A 23,274-nucleotide genomic window follows, 5' to 3' on the forward strand; every position below is an offset into this window, starting at 1 on the left:
GCATTTTGGAGCTTTCCTAAGGACCCTTAGAGATGGTGACTAGCAAATGAGTTAGTGTACGCTTACTTTTCAAAAAAGCCCCCTCAATGAAGATTTTTCTCGAATAGCACCTACTTCAGCCAACATTAATAACAGTGATAACTATACTGTATTTCATCAATTCTAATGCATATTTTCATATTTTAATATCTCTGAAATCAGGATATGTCTTACAATCTACATCTTGCATAAAAATGACAGTTTTATATCATTGGTGTAACTACATCTTGCATAAAAATGACAGTTTTATATCATTGGTGTAACTGGCATTGTACCTTTTTTTTTTAGTAGTTTATAGAATATTGGTATGTTGAACACTTTAATGGGTCTTAGGTTCATTAAAATATAGTAGTCATATGTATTTTAAAGTTAGTCGAATAATTATAGAGTTGTAGAGCCAGAAGACAACTGACAGTGCGTTTAGTTCAATAACTCCTTTTTATTAAAAATGAAGAGATTTTCAGTATAGCAGTATGACAAACTGTCCCTGGCAGTTATTCATCCCATGACCTCTGGACTCTTATTTCCTACTGCCACAAGTTTGCTAATCTAGTTCAGGGTCAATTGACTATTCAAAAATCTATCAAAACCAAGTTTTAAGGGCCAGTAACTGGGCTTAGAATGGAGATATAGAAATATCTTATTCTATTTTTTTTTTTTCTGTTCTACACATTCACAAGAAAGGCATTTAAAAAGAATTAATCTTTAACAAGTTCAATGGAGTGAAAAAGGAGAGGGCCAGCTCTAAATTAAAAGATTCTTAAGAGACATAACAATCACAAATGTATCATGGACCTTGTTTGGATCATGATTAAAATGAACCAGTTGTAAAAGACATTTTGAGAAATTGGAGCAGTCTGAATAGGGACTGGTGGGTATTAATATTGTTAGGTGTGTTAGTGACTTTTTGGTTATGTCTATATTTTATATAGATATCCTTATCGAAGTATACATAGGTAAGATGATATGACATCTAGGATTGCTTTACAATTTTTAAGCAAATTAAAACAAAAAGGCATAGATGAAACAACTGTGGCAAAAATCTTGATAACTGTTGAATCTGGGTGATAGGAGTTCATTTCTCTACTTTTCTCTACTTTTGGTATGTTGAAAATTTTTCATAAAAAAAGAGAATGGAGGGAGACAGATTATGGATATCAGGAAGCTGAAGTGTAGTAAGCAACAGGCCAGAGAGTAACCCCAAATATCCTAACTGAAGTTTGATGCCAGCAGAGCTAAACTGCATACTCAGAGGATCAGAAATGTCACACTATAACACAAATAAGAACTAGTATGAAGATTGAATGGCAACAGATGGAAACAGTCATTAAAGAACTAATTATTAAGAGGCCAGGAGCAAGATGTGTTTAATGGGGATGGGTGGGGCAGCTGGGATTTTCTTTATTATATTTTTTTGCAGCTGAGTTTTTAATGTGATGCCTTTTAAATAGTTATACTGCCTAGCTGGATTTTTAAGAATAGAGCATTTTTATGTTTTTGATGTTTTACTTAGATTTTTTTTTTTTTTTTTTTTACATAATTTGTAATTGTTACTGCTGTTATTATGGTGAAGGTAATGATGCCAAGTCTGTAAGCAAACAGTATTCTCTGAAAGTAACAAAACTTGCACACGAAGCAGAACAGGCAAAAGTGGAATTAATTGAAACAGAAAAACAGCTACAGGAACTGGAAAATAAAGATCTTTCTGATGTTGCTTTGAAAGTAAAATTACAGAGAGAGTTCCGTAAAAAGATGGATGCCGCAAAGCTAAAAGTCCAGGTAATTTAAAAAATGTAATTGAGAAAACTTGCTAAAGCTTTCTGCTTTTGAATATTCTTGTACCTAGTTAGGAAAGAAGTAGGATTCAGTTTTTACCAATAAGACAAATTGGAGGGCATCTTTTCTTTTCCAGAATGCTGGTAGGTGTACATAATTTCAATCTGGGTAGTATATTTCTGCTTTCAAGAAGTACATTATTTTAATCTTTTTTATCAAAAACCATATGGTAAGAAATAAAGATAACCACAGAGATAGTGCCCTTTTCTGAAGGACAAAAGATTAATGATTATATAATACATATAAAACATCTGGTACATTTATGGCACTTTGTAGACATTCAACAACTATTTCAGACAGTTTTCTGAAACTATAACTGACTTAAGAAAGGTTAACTTGTGAGTACTATATTCTTAATTTCCTAATACTGGAATTTGTTATAACTTCAAATAGCTACAGTTAAAAATTCTGTTATGAGCAATATTCTATTACAGAGAGATTTTGTGTAATGAAGCCATTTTCAGATGCTTAGGTATGGTCAGAGTGCTTTGTTAGTCTGATTATAATGAATTTGTTAGAATACCTTTTCATTCCTTTTCATTCATAATTTATTGCTTTCAAATTGTTTCCATCGTAGGTAGAATGGAATTGTAGGTAACGTATTTAGAACATTATTTATTTATTTTTGAAACTGTTCCACGGTTATTTTCTTTCAACAAGGTTAAGTGTTCAATGTATACCTCCTGTGTGTCAAGTCCTATTCTATGTGAGAATGGATAGGTGTACAGACCAAAAATGTCCCTCCTCCTAGGGTTTTGTAATGACACCTCAAATATCTGGACATCTCCACTAAAATATTTTACCTAAGTAGCCTCTCAAGTCAACATCAGATTTAAATAATATGACTTGAATGTTTGAACTGATTAAAGGAAGACATAGTAGTTGTGTACGTCATACCTTCCACTTTCCTAAAGAATACTTACTTTCACATAACAATTCACCTCAGAGAATCTTGGGATCAATTCTTTTTCACTGTTCGACCCTTTAAAGTAAGGCTGTGATATTAGCCTTACTTTACTCATTTTAACAGATTAGTAGAACAAAACAAGATTTTTCCTTTGTATTTATTAGGAAATTTTATTTATAATTTCATAGTTTTATATCCTAGCTTCAATTCTGATTATAATTCTTATCCTTGATATAAATAATAACCAGAATTATTGTTTCTCCAAGGAGGTTATTATATTTATCCTATGCATCTACTGTTTAAACCTTGTTTACGGATTTAGCAAAGATTATTTTTATAAATTCTGTATCTCACACAATTAAAATGGTTGAGATTAAAAGATTAAATGAAAGGTTATTAATAGAGTTTGTGAATTACCATGAACTTTTTGTTTTACATGTTTCTCGCAGCATATCCTTTTCTGCTACGGATACTGATAAGGAAAGGAAAGACACAGAACTTATTTAAGTTCAAAAGAAACATCTTATACAGCAGAGGACTAAAACAGGATTCCTATGTAGTTTTAGAAATTTTTGTGCCTTTGACATATCCGTGCACAACTGATGGGGAAAGGCATGATAAGGACGATGAAGATGGTAGTACCAGTTGTTAAGTGTCTACAAAGTGCCATATACATACCAGGTGTTTTGTATGTATATTAATCATTATTTAATCCTTTGAAGTGGATATTTGTACCCTATTTTATAAGTGAAGAAGCTAAATTTTAGAAAGATAAAATAACTTATGCAGGGTCACATAGTTGTGATGACAAAGGTTTTCAGTATTTTAACATATACCATTTTAAATATTGAAATATTAGTGTTTTTTTGTATAATTGTTTATAAAACAAATATTTTTTAATTTTAAAAATCTAAAATCTGTGTTCTTTATATCTTTAGATATATATAAGCTACATTAACATTTTAATGCTAACAGATGCACTTTTGAGCATCTGTGGAATAAGTGCAAAAGACAATGAGAACTTCTCTCACTTTTAAACTGGATTTTCAGTACTTATACTGATATTTTCAGTATTATGTGGAAAAGACACTAAAGTGCTAGTATTATCGTTTTTGCTCCAGTATTGCAGATATATTGTAAAAATTATATATATGTTCAGTTTTGTATTGTTTTAATTTTTACCATGTACATATAATATTTTTAAAATTACTTATTAATAAAAAGCAAAGAGATCAGTTTTATTGTCTTTGGATGTCAGCATTAAGAGGTCTTATCATTCTTTAATTATGGTGGTTGCCCAAACTGTAAAAGTAGAAACGTAGAAAACAACTGTGAATCTATCAAAAACAAATTGAAATCTAGGCAAAATGCCTACCCTTGCCACTGAATGAAAAGTTTGTTTACTTGAGGTTTATTAAGTTTACTTTACGTGAGAGGTGCTAGTTTTCATTTTAAAATATTCCATATGATCCTAGGTCTTACAGAAGAAGCAACAAAATAGTAAGAAATTGGCATCGCTTTCGATCCAAAATGAGAAACGTGCTAATGAACTAGAGCAGAGTGTAGATCACATGAAATATCAAAAGGTACAGCTGCAAAAAAGACTTCGAGAAGAAAATGAAAAAAGGAAGCAACTGGATACAGAAATTAAGCGGGATCAACAAAAAATCAAAGTAATATTGTCATACTTTCCTGCTAAGCATAATATGGAATATTAAATGGCTCACAGCTAAGGAAGCTAAGGGCTTGAATCATTTGGTTTGTGAGGTATCTAATCTTGACCTGTTCTTGGTTGCTGTCCTCATTCATTTTAAAGCTTTGTTCATCTACATAGTAAAACCTATTTATTGAATTCTGAGTACTATTTTGAAGGCTTTGACTTCATGAAAGAAAGTTCAGTGACACAGTTTTTCAAACAAGAGCCTTAACTTTCATTATGGCGGTCAAAAACATAACTATATAAAGCCAACTTTCAAAATAACATCTAACATTTGAATAAGACTTCCCATTTCAAAGTGCTTCGAAATACATCGCTCATATGATGTCATGGAAAAAAGTACAAGGTAAAATGGTACAATTTCATTCACAGTGAGCAAACAAGAGAGAACACCTGTATGCCTAGCAGTTCTATAGAATAGATTGGGATGGGGAGGAACTAATGGTGTCAGCTTGGAGCAGGGCTAGCTAGCATAGGTTCAAATCCAAGCTCTCCCATTTCCTAGGTGGATCATTTATTGAGAAAATCACTTACCGTCTCTGAGTCGTTTATTCATATCTATAATGGCATTAATCATACTTGCCACACAGGGCCCTTTTGAAGAAAGAGCAGGATGATAATGATCATAAAAACAACAGTAACAAACACTTATCTAGCACTATGTACCAGTCTTTTCTGTTGAAATGTTAAGCTAAAACCAAAGCTTGGAACATAATTGGAGATTTCCTAGACATTTGATTTTGGAATATAATCTATTCTCAGACCTGAAAACAAAATCCATAGAATTTAGTGATGGAAGGGAACTTAAAAAGCATTTAAACCAAGTTACTGATTGTTTTTTTAATTGAGATGTACTTCCTCCATTTAAAGTGTACAATTAAATGCATTTTGGTATATTACATTATTTTTATAAGTTGTGGTAAAATACATATAACATGAAATTTGTCACTTTTAACCATGTTTAATTGTACAGTTTGATGGCATTCATTACATTCACGATGTTGTGCAGCCATCACCACTATTTCCAAAACTTTCATCACCTTAAACAGACACTGTGTAACCACTAAGCAATAACTCCCTATTTCCTCCTTCCCCCAATCCCTTGATAACCTATAATATACTTATGTGGCTATGAATTTGCTTATTCTAGATATTTCATAAAAGTGAAATCACAATATTTGTCCTACATCTGGCTTATTTCACTTAGCTTAATGCTTTCAAGGTTCATCTACATTATAGCATATATCAGAACTTCATTCCTTTTTATGGCTGAGTAATATTCCGTTGTATGCATATACCACATTTTGTTTATCCATTCCTTTGTTGATAGACACTTGGGTTGTTTCTGCCTTTTGGCTATTGTGAATAATGCTGTGATAAACACTGGCATACAGGTAATTGTTCAAGTCCCTGCTTTCAATCCCTTTGGAACTGAAATACCTACGAGTGGAATTGCTGGATCACATAGTTCTATATTTAGTTTTTCAAAGAGACACTTTTTTGATAGTGGCAGCACCAATTTACGTTCTCACCAGCAATGTACAAGGGTTTCAGTTTCTTCATATATTAGCCAACACTTGTTTTATTTTTTATTATAGTCATCTAAGTACATGTGAAGTGGTATTTCATTGTGGTTTTGATTGGCACTTCCCTAATGACTAATGATGTTGAGCATCTTTTCATGTGCTTATTGGCCATTTGTTTATCTTCTCTGGAGAAAAGTCTATTCTAGTTCTTTGTCTACTTTTTAATTGGATTGTTTGTTGTTGAGTTGTAGGAGTTCTTTATGTATTCTGGACATTAAACTCTATGAGATACATGTCTTCTAAATATTTTCTCCCATTCTGTAGGTTGTCTTTAAAGTGTCTTGATAATATTCTTTGATGTAACAAAGTTCTTAACTTTTTACGAAGTCCAATTTATCTGGTTTTTTTCTTTTGTAACTTGTGCTTTTGGTGTCATGTCTAAGAACCCATTGCCAAATCTAAGATCATAAAGATTTATCCCTGTGTTTTTTAAAAAGAATTTTATGGCTTTAGTTCTTATATTTAATAGGTCATTGATCCATATTTAGTTAATTTTTGAATATGGTGTGAGGTAGGGGTCCAACTTCATTCTTTTGCATGTGGAAATCCAGTTGTCCTCTTTGAATGGACTTGGTACCCTTGTCAAAAATCAATTGGATATAGATTTATGGATTTCTAAACTCACAATTCTGTTCCATTTATCTATATGTCTAGCCTTATGCTAGTACCACACACACTGTTTCGATTGCTATGGCTTTGAAGTGAGTTGTGAAATTTGGAAATAAGTCCTCCAACTTTGTTCTTCTTTTTGAAATTGTTTTGAGGCTATTTGAGGTCCCTTGCAATTCTACGTGAATTCAAGGATCAACTTTTTCATTTCCACAAAAAAGGCCATTGGAATGTTAATATGGATTTCACTGAATCTATAATGGTATTGACATCACAACAATATAAAGTCTTCCTATCCATGAGCATGGAGTCTTTCCATTTATTTAGGTCTTTAATTTTATAATTTTACAATTTTCAGTGCATTAGTCTTTTACTTCTTTGGTTAAATTCCTAGGTATTTTATTCTTTTAGATGTTATTGTGAATGGAATTGCTTTCTTGATTTCCTTGAGTTACTCATTCTTAATGGTAATAATTATTATTATGGCAGTAGTTAAGATTTATTAAGTATTTTCAGTCAATACTATGCTAAGCACTAATGGACTTTATCTCATTAAATCTTTTTTTCTCCTATATTTTCAACTTTTCCTTTTCTCCTAGAATCAATCTTTAAACATCTTAGATTTTTTCTCATCCTAAAATTATCCTCCTTCAGCTTTATATCACTTTCTTCTCCCCTTTATAACTAAACTTCTTGGAAAAGTTTACTGCAGTTGTTTCTGTTTTCTTTGCTTCCATTCATTCTCTTATCCTCTCCATCGTGGCTTCTGGCTCCCAGCTCTACCATCTATTTCAGAGTTCACTAATGCTGAGGAGTTCAGTAGTGCTCTCTCTGTCACTATAGTCCTTATCTTAACACCTCAGTTGCATCTAGCACAGTTCCCTAGTCCTCTTATCTTAAAATATTTTCCCCTTTGCCTTCGTGAAATTTCTCTCTCTCTCTCTCTCTTTTCTTTTTCTCTTTCCGATAGCATAGGTCCTTTACAGATGGGAATTCCTCAAGGCTCTAGCCTGTACCCTCTTATCTTCTATACTCTGTCCTGGGTGACCTCATCTTTTTCCACGGCTGCAGTTAAACTCTGACAACTCCCACATTTAATCCTTAGCTCCAGATTTGCTCTTTGAGCTCTGGATTCTTATATCTAAATATTTACATCTTCATTAGGTTGTTCTGTAGAAGAATTTATGATCTTCCTTACTTATCTCCCCACATATCCCCTCCCTGCTTCTTTCACAGGGAAAAAAAAGTAGTATTCCAATGTGCTTTACATGATATCTCAATCTGTTCAGCTGGGTAAGCTAGAAATTTGGCAGTCATCCTTGACTCTGTCCTCTTCTCCATCACCCATAGCCAATGAGCCACTAAGTCCTATAAATTATCTTCTAAATATCTTGAATCTGTTCAATTCTCATTTCTACTGCCAACAACGTAGTCTCTTTGTTACAGTCTTTCCTCTAATGTGAGGATCTTTTGGTCTGTCAGTCTTGGGGTCTTTGGGTCTCAGCTTCTCATCTCTCATTGGTCATGGCTTAAAACAACAAGACAGCACTCTAATCTGTTTTGGTCAGAGTGCAACTCTGTAACTTAAACTTTTTACATTCTCATGTAGAACAATTTTGTTTAGCCCTATTTCAGATTTTAGGGAAATGACCCATTCAAGGAGGAGAATGAGTATTCCAGAAAAAGGAACAGTCTACCCCAAATATAGTTTATACTACTTCATACAAAAACAGAAAATATGCTTAAAGTCCTAAAGGTCATCTTGCCCGCTGTTTGGAGCTAACTTTCTGATACTCCTCTTGGTCCATTTTCCACTTAGATAAGCCATTTCCAGAGAATACTATACTTCTGCATAGGTTCTCCTTAGAGCAGCAGTTCTTAATTGAAGTCCATGGAGGAGCTATAAAGAAAAGTTATAAGAACCCCTGAAATAGTGGGCCATAGTATGATCTTTGGTTTTTTACTTCTCTAAGCACCAATTTCCTCATCTATAGAATGGAGTTTATAATAATCCTTGTCTCATAGGATTATTGTGAGGATTAAATGGCATACTTAAATAGATATAAAAAAACCTAATACAGTGCCTGGCACACAGTTATTTTAATATAACAGGGATTACAATATAAGATAAAAGCAGTAATATCTACTGCAACATGTAGAAGACGGAATTAAACATACTGCAGTATTCTTTTAAAGCATATGTGGAAGAACAGGAATAGTAGAGAGTCAAGTTTAAGGTGCCTTTATTTCAGCAACCTGAAGTTGCTGTGACTATGACAGGCTAAATTATAATAACTATGAACTCTAGATCTAGGGAGGCATGAAAAGTTGATGGGTAGTAAAAATAATAAGGTCCAGATTCACTCATAATGCAACTCAGGTGGGCATAAAAAATTTATTTAGTCTATAGCAGATCTATGTTCTTTATGATACCCCCCGCCCAACCCAATTCATGTGATGATAATTGCTGGAAATGTGGTGGAGACTAACCAAATATTCAGTCTGTTTAAACCTATTATGATAATTTAAACATTTCCTTTGAATAATTCTCAGCTCTCTTGAATAAGAATATTTAGTCTTTTAGCCTTTTGCTCCTTGTGCCCCTCTCCCGGTGTATGTAGTGGTCAGGTGTATAGCTTTTATTGCACTATTGTATATAGTGGTCAGGTGTATAGTTTTTATTGAATTGAGAGAGAAGTGGCCCCCTGAGTTTTAGTTGGTTCTTGGATGTGACTGGCTGGAATCTGCTCTCTCTTGTCTACCTTTTCCTGCTGGCCCCTAATGATGTAACCTGTGGCTGGTATAACTCATAGTCTGGTCATGCTTTCAGTTTAGAGCATGGAAGTGCTTTGACTTCACCTCATAATGGCATTATAAATCCCCGCTGAGGCTACTAAGTCTTCTATCTAGCTTGCTAACCTCGTGGCCTATCCTCATCTTAAGTTTTGGTGTCAATTCTCCATGATAACTGACCCCCACTGGCTCTTAACTCCGGATCCACGTCACCTGAGGTCGAGGGGGCCAATTAGTCTCTTTCCTGACTTCTCAGCTCTTTCAGCAAGGCTGAGCAGTCCTTGTGGGTGTGAGCCTCTGCCGCTGCAGCCTACTTTCTCTCACTCTTCCCTCAGTGATAACCTTTAAGTATTACCCCGCTTCTCGGCCAGTACTTAAGAGGAACATTAGGACACACGTCTTACTGTCTCTTTTCTCCTTTCTGCTGTTCCCAGGGCGGGATAATGGTGGATTCTTTTTATTTCCTTTATATCAGTACTTCTGAAATTACCTGTGGGGAAGGTACAATTATTTTATTACTAATTTGTTATAACTCAGTACTTTTTAAAAACATGAACTTGTAGAAAAATGAGATTAAAATATACTATAAAAGAGTCCATCTTTTAATTATTAGATTCAACAGATATAAAATTATTCTGTCAAATTGCTATAAAATTTTCTAAACACTTTCAATTTCTGTACTTATCCATCATGGACCAGTAAGGGAGTATGTGGACAAGCCAACTTTGATTCATGGCCTCCCTCCCGATTCCTGCTAAGCCTGAGTGGTGACAGCGGCATCTTCTCTAAACTGCAGGAGAGCACCAGGAGCATTGGGCCTCTTGATTTGACTCTTGAGATGTGGATGGAAACTAAAGGAATTTGGAAAATACTCTTCACAGGACCATGGTCTGTCTTGCAAGGCTATTCTCAAGCTCAGAGTCTGATTTCTACTGTCATAAATTCTTATATCCCTATGGCAGATAGACACCTTAGGTGGACTAATTGAATGAAAGTAATGAGCTCAGAGAGGCAGACGAGAAAAACATAATTTTCAGACTCTAATCCCTGTTACACTAATTTGTAACACTGGGAATGAATGAAAAATATATTTAGGTTTGTTAATAAACCCTGATTTCTGCTGTGAGATTTTACTGCTTCAGTGAGGGGCTAATGTTTTCTTCTCAAATAAATATCTCAACCTTCATCTATTTATTTTTTGTAACTAAGAAAGCAAATATTAATAAAATGATTATTTCATAAATATTTAATGATGCCCACATAGTAAAAGCCATAGGTGTTTTTGATTTCTGTCTTCTACAGGAACTAAAGTTAAAAACAGAACCAGAAGAAGGTTTAAAACTGAAAGCTGAGGACCTTGATGCATTGAAGATGAAAAGGAGAAAAGGTTCGTTTGGAAGTATAGACCAACTCCAGGTTTGTCAATTCTATTTAGTATTTTCTGGTTTTTCTTCTATTTGATGATTGTCTAAATAACAGTAAAAAGTGGTGAACTCTGAATAAAATCTTCGAACAATAGATTTTGCCACTTGAATGCAAAACTTCTAATATGTCTTCTGAAACCTTTCTGTTATTAAAAAATTACTTTCTCATCCAAAAATGTGCTGTATTCTTATTTTAGCAGAAGTGGGTTTATTTGAATGCTGTGGAATGTAAACATGAAATCCATGTTCACTAGATTGTATTATTTCCACGTCAGAACTGGTTTATTCCCATGGAAACAGATAATGTTTCTAAAAATCAGAGTTCTCCATTCAAACATAACGAAATAGTACGTGCACTATATGTAATATATTAAAAAGCTATTGTTTTAGCTCCACATTTAAAAAAGAAATCCAGAGCATTTGAGATCTTGCTTCCTGGAAATTGATGTCAGTTTGGCTCAAATAAACTCTTATAAAATTTTTTAAAAAAATGAAATCCATAAACTAATAAAAAACTTCAAAGAAACAAAATTTAATTTTATGTAAATTCAAAATAGCAGTTCTAAAAATCTTACAGAAAGTAAAACACTGCCCTTAAAATTCTAATTACACTCAAATGTAAATACATCACCTTAATTCTGAAATTTTATTTGTTCTCTCTTCCTAAATTTTATATTATAATAGTAAAACTTAAGACATGAATGTATAGCACATCCTCAAATAATATCATTTCATTAAACATCATTTCATAATAATGTTGATGAGATGCTATAGGAACTTAACTCGTTTATATTAGCCTATGGTAAAATCATTTTTTATACATAGTTTTGCTTAAAGTCGCAGAACCTACCAATGATATTAAGTGAGGACTTACTGTATTCCAAGTTATTTATTTTACTAGCATATTTTAGAAATTGGTTAAAAAGCATTTCTAAGTGGAAAGGGTCTGTGGGGGAGTAGGAGAGGTAGGAATGCATCAAATAGTGAGATCTATTTTCAAAATAAGTATCTAAATTTAAAATGAATACAATAATAAAAAGATTTCTGCAGCTTACACTGATTGTATTGTATTAATGAAAAACATTTCATGTTTTTTAATGTTGCAAAACAAAAACCTGTTTTCCAGAGTTTGACTCTAAACATGGACAAGATTTTAAATTAATCAATATGAGTATCCAGAGAGCTTATAATAGAACACTGATTTGATATGAAGTTCCTTTATAAGAATTTAAAATTAGAACTATATGATAGGAACTTTTGCTATGAAAAGAAGACAAATCAAGAAACTTTCAGAAGACTTAGTTAGATACAGTGGATTATATAAATTATAACCTTTATTATATCAAATGCAGAAAAATCCGTTTATTTTTTCTCTAAAAAAACCTGTATTTTATATTAGAAGACTCCTACCCATTCATCAAAGCACAGCTAAAATATTAACTATTCTGTGGGGCTGGCAGTGACGTTTCTTTCATTTCCCAGACAGAACTAATGCTGTTTTGGAAATCTTTCTGATTCTATTTTATTTTAGAATTATTTGATGTTGACAGCTACAGTGCAGAGTGGATTTCCATGCTCCAATATCTATGTCTTCCACTGTGTGTATTCATTTATTTACTTCATTAATTGATTGACTCAGGCATTCCTTTCAGCCATTAATTTAACATTTTATTGAAGGCCAGTCATAGGCCAGGCAGTATACCAGGCACCTGGGGACAGAGAGATGAAAAGTACAGTTCTGAAATCAATCAAGGAGCTCAAGTTGGGGAGACAGACTGTAGAACAACCAGCAGTGTTAAGTGCTGTGATGGAAGTATGACCTCTATGACAGAGAAAAAGTTCTCAGCCTGTTCTCAGAACTAACTCTTAATACATGTGAAGAAAATTGTCAGCCCTTTTTTGGCCAGCCTAAAAAATTCCAGGTTTGAACATAGTTGGGGAGTAAATTTTAATTCCTTACAAAACAACACAGCAGGATGTTAACTGGAACCATGTACTTCTTGACAGTTCTAGACAGGATGACGATTTTGTTACTCTCACTAGTAGTTTTAAAATATTCATTTAAGGTGTTTCAGCCAATCTGAAATTATGTTATTACCATATAAATTTTATGGCAGAAGAAAAGCAAGTAACATTTCTTTGAAATTTTAATATAGAAATTGGATGAGCAAAAGAAATGGTTAGATGAAGAAGTAGAAAAAGTTCTGAACCAACGCCAAGAATTAGAGGAGCTGGAAGAAGACTTAAAGAAACGGGAGGCTATAGTTTCTAAAAAAGAGGCCCTGTTACAGGAGAAGAGCCACCTGGAAAATAAGAAGTTGAGATCCAGTCAGGTATTCCATTTAATACACTTTCATTTTGGTTGTAAGTCATATAAACGAGAACTTTTTTCTCTAAGTAAACCATTGTGAAATCAAAAATCAAAAGAACTCTTCTGGTTTTAGATGTATTTTGCTTATTACTACTTATCTAATGACCATCACTAAAATCTATTGCAACTTTGAAGTAAAATGTTCAGCGTTCTGCTATGTATGATTTATTTATTATTAACTTTTTTTGGTACTTTTTAAGTTGTGGTAAACATAACATTTACCATTTTGACCATTTTTAAATGTACAAATCAATGGCATTAACTATATTCACAATGTTGTACAACTGTCACCACTATCTGTTTCTACAACTTTTTATTACCCCAAACTAAAATTCTAACCATTAAGCAATAACTCCCCAATTCCCCTGACAACCTCTATTATTAACTTTAGTGGATATTTTCAAAATAAATTGTACTATTTGATGCTGTATAGTGATGCTGTATTGATAATTTGGAAAAATAGACTTGAAAATGATCTAGCTATCACTACTACCTAAAGTTAGGGGTTTGCAGGGCTCCTATAAAAGAAAGATTTTGTGTAATGAAGATTTGTTTGTTTTTCAAATTATAATGACTTGGAGACCTTTACAAAAAATTTTGCTGGAGGACTTGGATTTTATGAGCCAAAGAAGTGGTTTTGTGAGGGAATTTGCCTCAATTTCAAGTTTTGAAAAAAGAATGACTGTGAAGGGACTGGAAGGCCCAGGAGATACATTATTTGATATATCTACACATATTTTCAACAATAGCAGCATTATCTAAAAATGAAGCAGGCTTGGAAAGGACTTTCTGCCCAAACCTTTGCCTCCAGCAGGCCTTGAGTCCAAGGTCAATCTATACACTGAGCCATGAAACAGAGAGGATCAGTGACCTGCCTCTATTAAGTCTGCCTTTCAGCCAAAATCTAGACCAGTCGGATCTCAGTTGACAGTGGCATCTGCTTAACCTCTCCACCTCAATATAACAGGTAGACAGGGATGGGGACCTGTACTTACCTGTGCTTTGTTCTCCATTTCCCAAACATGTTGAAATAGCTATTAGCACCAAGCTGCAGGATACAGGGGTGGGGGCACCCCCTCTAACTGCTCTAGATGCTGGTGCTATATCCAGGTAGCTTGCTCACACTGGCTGTCAGGGTCAGGTTTTAAAAGCTGTCCCTCAAAACATGTAAACAACAGTGAAGAATATTAACAAACTAAAATATCAAGTGAGTAAATAGAAGAAAATCCTGGGACCTTTATGGTATATTCTGTATCATAGAAAAGAGTGGGGGAAAAGCAATGAGGAAGAAAATCTTCTTCCTGAAATAAGTTTACTTCATGATACAGGAAAAAATGAAAACAACTGTTTTCTAGTTTCAACCAGATGTCTTATTTAGGAAGAAGGACATACTGAGATAGTGTAAATAAATGAAACCCACAATAGATCAAAGCAAAACTGATTCTTTGAAGATTGTTTTAATGAAACAGAAGAGAAATTGAGACTGTTATACTGCTTAGGTTCTCTTCTGAACAAAAGACACAAAAAGATATCTTTTTTTCAATGTTTAAGAAATCCTTATAAGACTTGATCATAAGCATTTCAGACAAGGAATATGATATCAAAAAATATATTCGTACCATATACAAATTTAAGTCAAAATGAATCAAAGACCTAAGTGAGCAAAACTATAAAAATTGTAGAGGAAAACATAAATCTTTGTGACCTTGAATTAAGCAATGGTTTCTTGGATATTATACCTAAAGCACAAGCAACAAAAGAATCAGATAAATTGGCCTTCTTCAAAATTAAAAACATTTGTGATGCAAAGGACACTATTAAGAAAGTAAAAGGACAACCCATAGAAGAGGGGAAAATATTTACAAATCATATATCTGATAAAAGACATGTATCTAGAATATATAAAGACCTCTTACAGCTCAGTAGTAAAAAGAAAACCCAATTAAAAGTAGGTAAAGGATCTAATAGATATTTCTCCAGAGAAGATATACAGATGACCAATAAGACATGAAAAGATGCTCAGCATCCTTAGTCGACAGGGAAATTCAAATAAAAACTTCAATGAGCTACCACTTTACACCCACTAGGATGGCTATAATCAGTAAAATAGATAAGTGTTGGTAAAGATATGAAGGAATTGGGACTTTCATACCCTGCTGGTAGGATTGTAAAATGGTTCAGTTGCTTTAGGTAACTATACTATAGTTCCTTAAAAGATTAAATATAGAATTACCACATGACCCAGCAATTCCACTCATAGGTGTATATCCAAGAGAAGTGAAAACATATGTCCACACAAAAATTTGTACATGAATGTTTATAATAACATTCAGCAATAGAAAGGAAGTAGTGATACATATTATTACACGGATAAACCCTGAAAACATTATATTAAGTGAAAGAAGCCAGTCACAAAAGACCACGTAGTGTACGTGAAGGTAGAATAAAGATACTTTCAAGTGAAAAAATTATCTCCCACTTGGCCTGTCTCAGGGAACTACTAGAGGGTGTACACCACAAAAAAAGGGCATAAACTATGAAAAAGGAAGACTCTGGATCCTGAAAATGTGATCCTACACGGAAATTTCCAGGATAATACCAAAGGGGAGTCCGAGAACAATTTATCCATTGTGGAGCAAGAATATGGAAGCGCCAAGCAGAATGTTTCCAGAAATGAATGGAATGAAAAGATTTCCTGATTTAAGTTTGATCAAATAAAAAAATAATGTTGAGAAGAATTTCATAGTTCTATTAGAGAAGTATTAGTTATAAGGTATAAAAAAAGTTGTATCAGATGGAAGTATGATCATTTTATACTAGATAGTTCTGATCTGAATAATATTCACAAAGTCATGTAATCTAAATATTGATTTAATACATATTGGAAGAATGAAGAAAGGAGAAGTAGGAAAGAGAAGGCATAAGGGTGCTAAATCCTTATCTTCCATAACAGTCAGTAGACAATATCTAAAACTGATAATGTTATTTAGAAACATGGACATAAACACCAGAAGAAACAGCAAAAACACTGAAGATGGTTGTTTCTGGGGAACCGAACTCAGGTGAAAGGGCGGAGTAGGCCAGACAACACCTGGTAGTAAATTCTTTGTTTGAATTTCCATATTTTTAAAAAAAGATATTCAACTTAAAATTTTAGGAAATGAAGTCTCCTGCCCCCTCAGAAAATTTATGGAACAAAATAATGTAGAAGCTAAAAATATATTCTTTTAGTAATTTTCACTATGTTTTTTTTCTTTCTAGTTATCTGCAGTCTGGATTTCTAGTAACTGTTTCTGGGGTGACTGGTTGATTGTGTCTTTTTAGGCCTTAAACACAGATAGTTTGAAAATATCAACTCGCCTGAACTTGCTGGACCAAGAGTTGTCTGAAAAGAATGTACAGCTCCAGAGCAGCACAGCTGAGGAGAAAATAAAGATTTCAGAACAAGTCCAAGCCCTCCAGAAAGAAAAAGATCAGCTACAGAGAAGAAGAAACAGTGTGGATGAGAAACTTAAAAATGGTAGCGTGTTATCACCTGAAGTAAGTCAGTATTCTTTGGAACTGGAAGTGCTGTATGATGGATCACTTGGATGATTTCCTCCCACTTTGTCACTTAAACATAAAAATGATAAATCTGATGAACTTTGTTTCCTTGAAACTTTGTCAAATGTAATATTTACCTGGCCCCGTAAGCCATGCTTGACTAGAGACTGCGATGTCCTCATGCCAGGGACTGGGAGACTAACACTTTACTTGAGTCTGGTCTTTTTCAGCCAGGTTTCTCCACTAAACTCACAGAACACAGAAAATGATTTGAAAGACTGTCTCATTTCTTCCAGAGAGGGCACCTTCTTTCTCTTTGGGCATCTTTCCTGAATGATACTAGGTACTTTATTACATAAAATGGAAGCCTAGGGCATTAAGGGTTAATTCTTTTGTGTTTCCTTGGTTGAGAAAGGCCCAATGTTCAGGTGCATATTCCACACTAAGTCCCACCTAGGTAGATACATAAAATCCAAATTTCAATAAAAATAGCTTTTAGAGTTTTCATTTAAGGGAGCATATAGCTCCTCTTTATTTTGTTTTAAGCTATATAAAAGATATTTCATTTATTGGCTAGCAAATTGCTCCAGGTTTTGTCTTTTTTCAGAATTTTACCTCACTTGGCAATGGTACCTGTACCTTACTCTATCAGACAAAGATGAATTTTTGAGCCTGAATTTTCTCTGCGAATATTTGTTGTTGATGTCCTGTCATTACCAAAGCAAGAGAAAATTGCTAAGAGAAAGTGAGTAGCTGGGAATCATGTACCTTGCTGAATCTTGTAGTGTTTCAGATTGGAACAAGTATGAGAGGAAGTTAAGGGGTCTGGTTAAGAGGGAACAGGAGAAAGAATTTAATGATATCAGATTATTCTTCATTGAGTTGATGAAGGGAATTGAAGACTAAGTTGATTGGGGGCTATGTGGCATCATAAGCCCCCATGCCCTGTTGTAGAACTTAATTTAGGTAGCTGTGCAGGGGATCACAGAATGAGGTTGTCCTCCCAAGACTGTTTAAACTGGAGCCTGAAACTTGTAAATTGGAAGGTATGAGAGCCTAAGATACAGCAAAACATGTTAAGTATTTAAGGAATTCTTGCTTGCCCAAGGCTGTTATTGGGCCCTATAGAAGAAACAAAAAAAGTAAAAAGCATTATATTGCTCTTGAGAAATTCATACTCTATCTGGAGAAAAGAAACTGAAGGATAAGAAAACTCCAAACCTGAAGAACATAAAAAAGCAAGTTACAGATAAAATAATAAAACTATACTTATGACATTACTTATACAAAGCAATGCAGTGACCATTTGGGGGAAGACTCTTCTTCCAATCCTTGGTGGATTGGAATCTTGACCCCAATTATGGAAAACATGATATGTATTGGTTGATATAAGAAAGGAGGTCATTTTATAGTGGTTACCAGAGGGTAAGGGGGAAGGGAGAGGGGGGAGATAAATGGGGTAAAGGGGGTCAAATACGTGGTGACAGAAATCTCACTATGGGAGGTGAACACACAGTGTAAATATATATATGCCTTACTGTTAAAATGTATAGCTGGAACTTACTGGATTTCGTTAACTAATGTCACCATAAAATAAATAAACAAGAAAGAAGGCTATTTTAGATAGACTACCATTAAATAAGGCATAGAGATGGGAATGAGCAAGTTATGTTTGCAGAAGGCTAGAGGGTCCATTGTTATCATCGAGAAACAGTTAATATTTCTTGTGGAATTCTGTAACTAAAAACATGTAGGGTTTTGTGGTAAAAATAGAGCACTGTGCATGCTACGTATATAGTAGCCACTCCGGATGGGTGTGAGGGAGTGGTGAACCTCCTGTAGTTAGTGGGGTTCCATTTAGTCATGTGAGCTTCTGTGCACGCTTCTGCATGGTTGGTTCTTAGTGTAGCTTTCAAGTGGGCTGTGCTGTCGCCACTATTTTCAAGCCAAGGTTAATATTACCAAATAAATCTGCCAGTAGCAGATCATCAGGGGATGCTGATGTGACACAAGACCTCAATAAAATCTAGGTGGAATGGTTTGCTGTTTTGATGTCTTTAAATTTGCCTAGAACTATTTTCTCTTTCCATAATAAAACTATTTTCCTAATTGTATTACTTTGTGGGAAGTGATAGATTTTAGATCACTATACTAGTACAGGATTACTCAACAATTTCATGTAAGCAAATCAGCTCCTTTTTTTGGTAAAATCCAGAAACTAAGATTTTAATAACATTTTTGTAACAATGCAGAGCAGTTGCCTAGTGAGATATAAAAGAAAATATAAGAGTTATTATATATATCTATGTTTATTTTATCTTTAAATTTTCAATTTCATGTTTTAGGATTAGAAGCTGCATATAACTTATTGAGAAATATACATATATGCAGTTCTTGCTCAAAAGCTTTTGTTGGTTTTGTTTTACTGATAGGGGTGTATGATCTAAAAGGTTTGGAGACCACTGCTTTAGGTCCTTGTTACTCTCAGTGTGGTCTCTGGGACCAGCAGCAACAGGATCACCTAGAAATGCAGGGCCTCAGGCCCCACCCAGACTTGCTAAATTAGAAATCTGCATTTTGACAAGCTCCCTGGTGCACAATAAAGCTTAATACACAGCTCTATGATGAAGCATCATCAATTGTTGATAATCTATGGTTTGTAGCAAATTTTCATTGTGGGACAGCTTCCCACTGCCACTCATTTGTCAACCTAGACCTACCTATTGCTGGGTTAGAGAGACCCACAAATATTTATACTGGAGCCGGCTAGTCTCAGGGCTCAGTAGTCAGTCTACCTTATGTATATTTTTTTAATGCTATACTATGTTTCTTTAACTTACATCTAAAACTATAGGAACTAAATTTGTACCAAATTGTTCTCAGCCACATAGAAAGGCAAACTCCACATTGGTTTTTGGTAAAATATAATCACAGTATGCATTGTAAAGTCAAATATGTTCTTTGGATAATTTATTTTCTAGTTTCTCATTCACCTGGTACCTTTGGGGATTCAAGTTTGTTTTCTTAAAAAGGTGAATATTATTTTCTTTCTTATGGGTTGATTATCAAATCATCAAATTCTTGATGGTTAATGATTGCACAGAGAAATAAAATGGCTGTTGAACTTTTATTTTTCAAAATAGCTCTTTCAGGAGATTTTATAAAATGGCTTTTAAAAATAAGTATTATTCGACCTCCCACCAGAATAGGTTATTACATACCATTTCCCCAAATTCCAAAAAGGGAGTTCTGGAAGTCACTCTGTTCTTTAGGTAGGTCAGAAATATTGACATTATTTTCCTTGAAATGCTGATGGAGAAGAGTAGAGAGAAATACTTGGGTTATGTAACCAAGACATAATGAAAAATTTTTTTTCTCTTCCTTCATCAACTCATTCAGCAGACACTAAGTATAACTGTGTGATATGTACTGTGCTAGGCAATAAGGACATGAGGATAGACAAGACACTCGGACCTTAATGCACTTGGTCGAGGTGACCTCCACCGCATGTATAGGTAGGTATATACATACACATGTGTGTGTATACATATGTGTATGTATATAGTCAAGTCTCAGCAAGTCCAAAATAATATCTTACCAGAGATTTGGATCCCTCCTCACCAAATAACATGTTATTCCGATAGTTCAAAGAACTGCTAGGTTTTCTGATAGAGATTCGTCAGATTTTTTTCCTACAAAGGAAATCTCTGGCTTATGAAAAAAAATGTTATGCTGCCACCATTTTTAATGCCTGTGTAATCCCTCTAATGACACCTCATAGAAATCTTATGAAATGTTTCATGTCCTTAAATCCTCACTACTTTTTTAAATACCATACTGTGTTTTTTCCCTAGAGGCTCTCCTAGGGATTACTAGTTCTTAATAACTTATTCTAAGTCTATTTCCCTAGAGGCTCTCCTAGGGATTACTAGTTCTTAATAACTTATTCTAAGTCTATTTCCCTAGAGGCTCTCCTAGGGATTACTAGTTCTTAATAACTTATTCTAAGTCTATTTCCCTAGAGGCTCTCCTAGGGATTACTAGTTCTTAATAACTTATCAATATATTGTTTTAATAGATCCTTGAAGGGACATTGGGGTGTATTTAGATCTCATTGATACATAATAGGAACTGTAGGGGCTATGGAGGGAGGTATATGACAATATTGCTAATCCCGTGGGCTGAGGCTTTGAGTGTTTTCCTTGGTGATCAGCATTTGCGGTATGACTTTGGGATGTTTCATAACTCACCTAAGTTTTCTGCCTCTTTCATTTTACTACATAAGGTGTATTACAAAGATTCAAGGTTACGTTATATATGTGTATACAAACAGTGCATTGTATAGCATAGCAAGTGTTCAATAAACATTTTCTTAACATTTAGTAGAAGAAAAGTAATATCCATTAGACTCAAATATAGCAGGTCTTTGAATAACATCACTTCATTCAACGTCATTTCATTATAATGTTGGTGAGGAAAAAAAAAAATGATTCCAGGTCGGGGCCACTGTCTCTGTGTTTGCACATTCTCTTCATGTCTGTGTGAGTTTTCACTGGGGACTCTGGTTTCCTCCCATATCCCAAAGAAGTGCACATTAGGTGAACCTGCGTGTCTAAATTGTCCCGGTCTGAGTGAATTTGAGTATGGGTGTGAGTGGCCCTGAGATGGAAGGGCATCCTGCCCAGGATGGGTTTCTACCTTGCTTGCTGAGCTGTCAGGAGAGGCTCTGGCCACCCATGACCCTGAACTGGAATCAGCGGGTTGGAAAAGAATGATCTTGTTTTTATTAATCTTTCTTAAATGGATTTATAGCTCATATGTTTCAGTATTTAATATTTGAAATGTTTTGGGTCTGTCCTTAGAAGTTTGGTGATGTTTTGGTGGCCAGAAATATGCTGTAGGAACTCTTGTTTATATCAATTAGCATATAGTAAAATTGGTTTCATTATATGACATTCCTCTTAAAGTCAGTTTCCAAGAACCTATTAATGAGATCTTAGTATATGACAAAAAGTCCAAGTTATTTCATTTAAAACGAGTGATTTCTGTTATGTTATACCTAGGAAGAACATATTCTTTTCCAACTTGAAGAAGGGATTGAAGCTTTGGAAGCTGCAATTGAATACAAGAATGAAAGTATCCAGAGTCGCCAGAACTCGCTCAGAGCTTCATTCCAAAACCTCTCTCATAGTGAAGCAAATGTCTTGGAAAAACTCATTGGCCTGAATCCTATTGAGATTAGAGCTATTCTTTTCAGATACTTCAATAAGGTTAGTTTTTGAAGGATAGATGATTTTCTTATAAAGAGGGATCAAGATGCTTATATATCTAACATTTATAATTTTAAAGGAAATTGAAAGGCTTAAAGATTGGATGGTATAACTCTGGATAGATTTAAGCATGATTTCTCTTTACAGTACTGAATGTTGTCCTCTGAAGGCCTTGTGATCATCCAAGTATGTAGGCCTACCTTTGTGTGGTTCTTAAAGGGCCTTTTGAAAGAATAACTTTTTGAAATAGTTTTAAAAATTAAAGAATTTAAGCTATATTCTTCAGTCACTACTTCTTGGATGTTTTCTAGATTTGGATGTTACTACTCAGCATTCATGAAAACTCAAGGGCCCTCCAAGCTTGGGTTCCTTTTCCTTCATTGCTGTAGGATAGGGGTACATACACCTTCTCATCACAGCCTTGGAGTTGATGTGGAGATGAAGTGGTACATCAGTGGCAAAGACAGTAATAGATTTTAGCATTAACTTGAATTTAAATATTTACTTGTATTTAAATATTTTATTTTTTTAATGTATTCGACAATTTACTGATTCAGAGATATTTCACAGTACGGAGAACTATTTCCATCTTTTCTCTAATATCTTCTCTAAGGTATATATTATGGGCTAAACGAGTAGATAACTTTTTTCTCTGAAAAGTATATGCAGTTCTAGGGAATATCAGAAAATTAATGAAAAATAAAACATTCTGTTAGAGAAGTGAAATAAAGATGAAAATTAATGAAAATGTTATATACAACCCTCTTCTTGGTTAATTATTGTTGGTAGTAAGCTACTATTACTGATGAGGGTGCATTCTATTGTTGGGTGTGTGGAGGGCAGAAAAATAGTCGAATACTGTCTGAGGCTTTGGTATAGATAACTCTTTTATGGTGCTCTTAGATCAAAGGTTCTTAACCCCAAGTACCCAGGCCAAGGTCAGTGGATTTTCTGATCCTGAAAACTATTTGTAGAAATGAGTATTTTTCTAAAAAAAAAAAAAAAGGTTATTACATTATTAACAAGCTCTGTGACACAAACATTTTCTGAAGTATTTTTACTTCATATCAGTTCAGAGAACAACCGAATGGACTAAATGAAATATATAATCTAAAACCAATCTGTACGTATAGTTTTAAAAATTCTGTCACTTATTTATAATATCCATTTTGGACTTAA

At 34.1% G+C, this 23,274-nt stretch overlaps 1 protein-coding gene across 5 annotated transcripts in view; it reads left to right on the forward strand.

Moving 5' to 3' along the window:
• KIF27 (kinesin family member 27) overlaps nucleotides 1–23,274 on the forward strand; it is a 68,464-nt gene that overhangs the window by 34,662 nt on the left and 10,528 nt on the right. For all 5 annotated transcript variants that reach the window (XM_025049700.1, XM_006916093.3, XM_015592671.2 and 2 more), the window contains 6 exons: nucleotides 1,613–1,818; nucleotides 4,258–4,455; nucleotides 10,790–10,903; nucleotides 13,068–13,244; nucleotides 16,607–16,822; nucleotides 21,889–22,095. In XM_025049700.1, the coding sequence (XP_024905468.1) occupies nucleotides 1,613–1,818; nucleotides 4,258–4,455; nucleotides 10,790–10,903; nucleotides 13,068–13,244; nucleotides 16,607–16,822; nucleotides 21,889–22,095 (1,118 nt within the window). The remainder of the gene's footprint in view (nucleotides 1–1,612; nucleotides 1,819–4,257; nucleotides 4,456–10,789; nucleotides 10,904–13,067; nucleotides 13,245–16,606; nucleotides 16,823–21,888; nucleotides 22,096–23,274) is intronic.

The sequence above is a fragment of the Pteropus alecto genome, unplaced genomic scaffold (genome assembly GCF_000325575.1).
Source record: "Pteropus alecto unplaced genomic scaffold, ASM32557v1 scaffold206, whole genome shotgun sequence".
Lineage (NCBI taxonomy): Eukaryota > Metazoa > Chordata > Mammalia > Chiroptera > Pteropodidae > Pteropus > Pteropus alecto.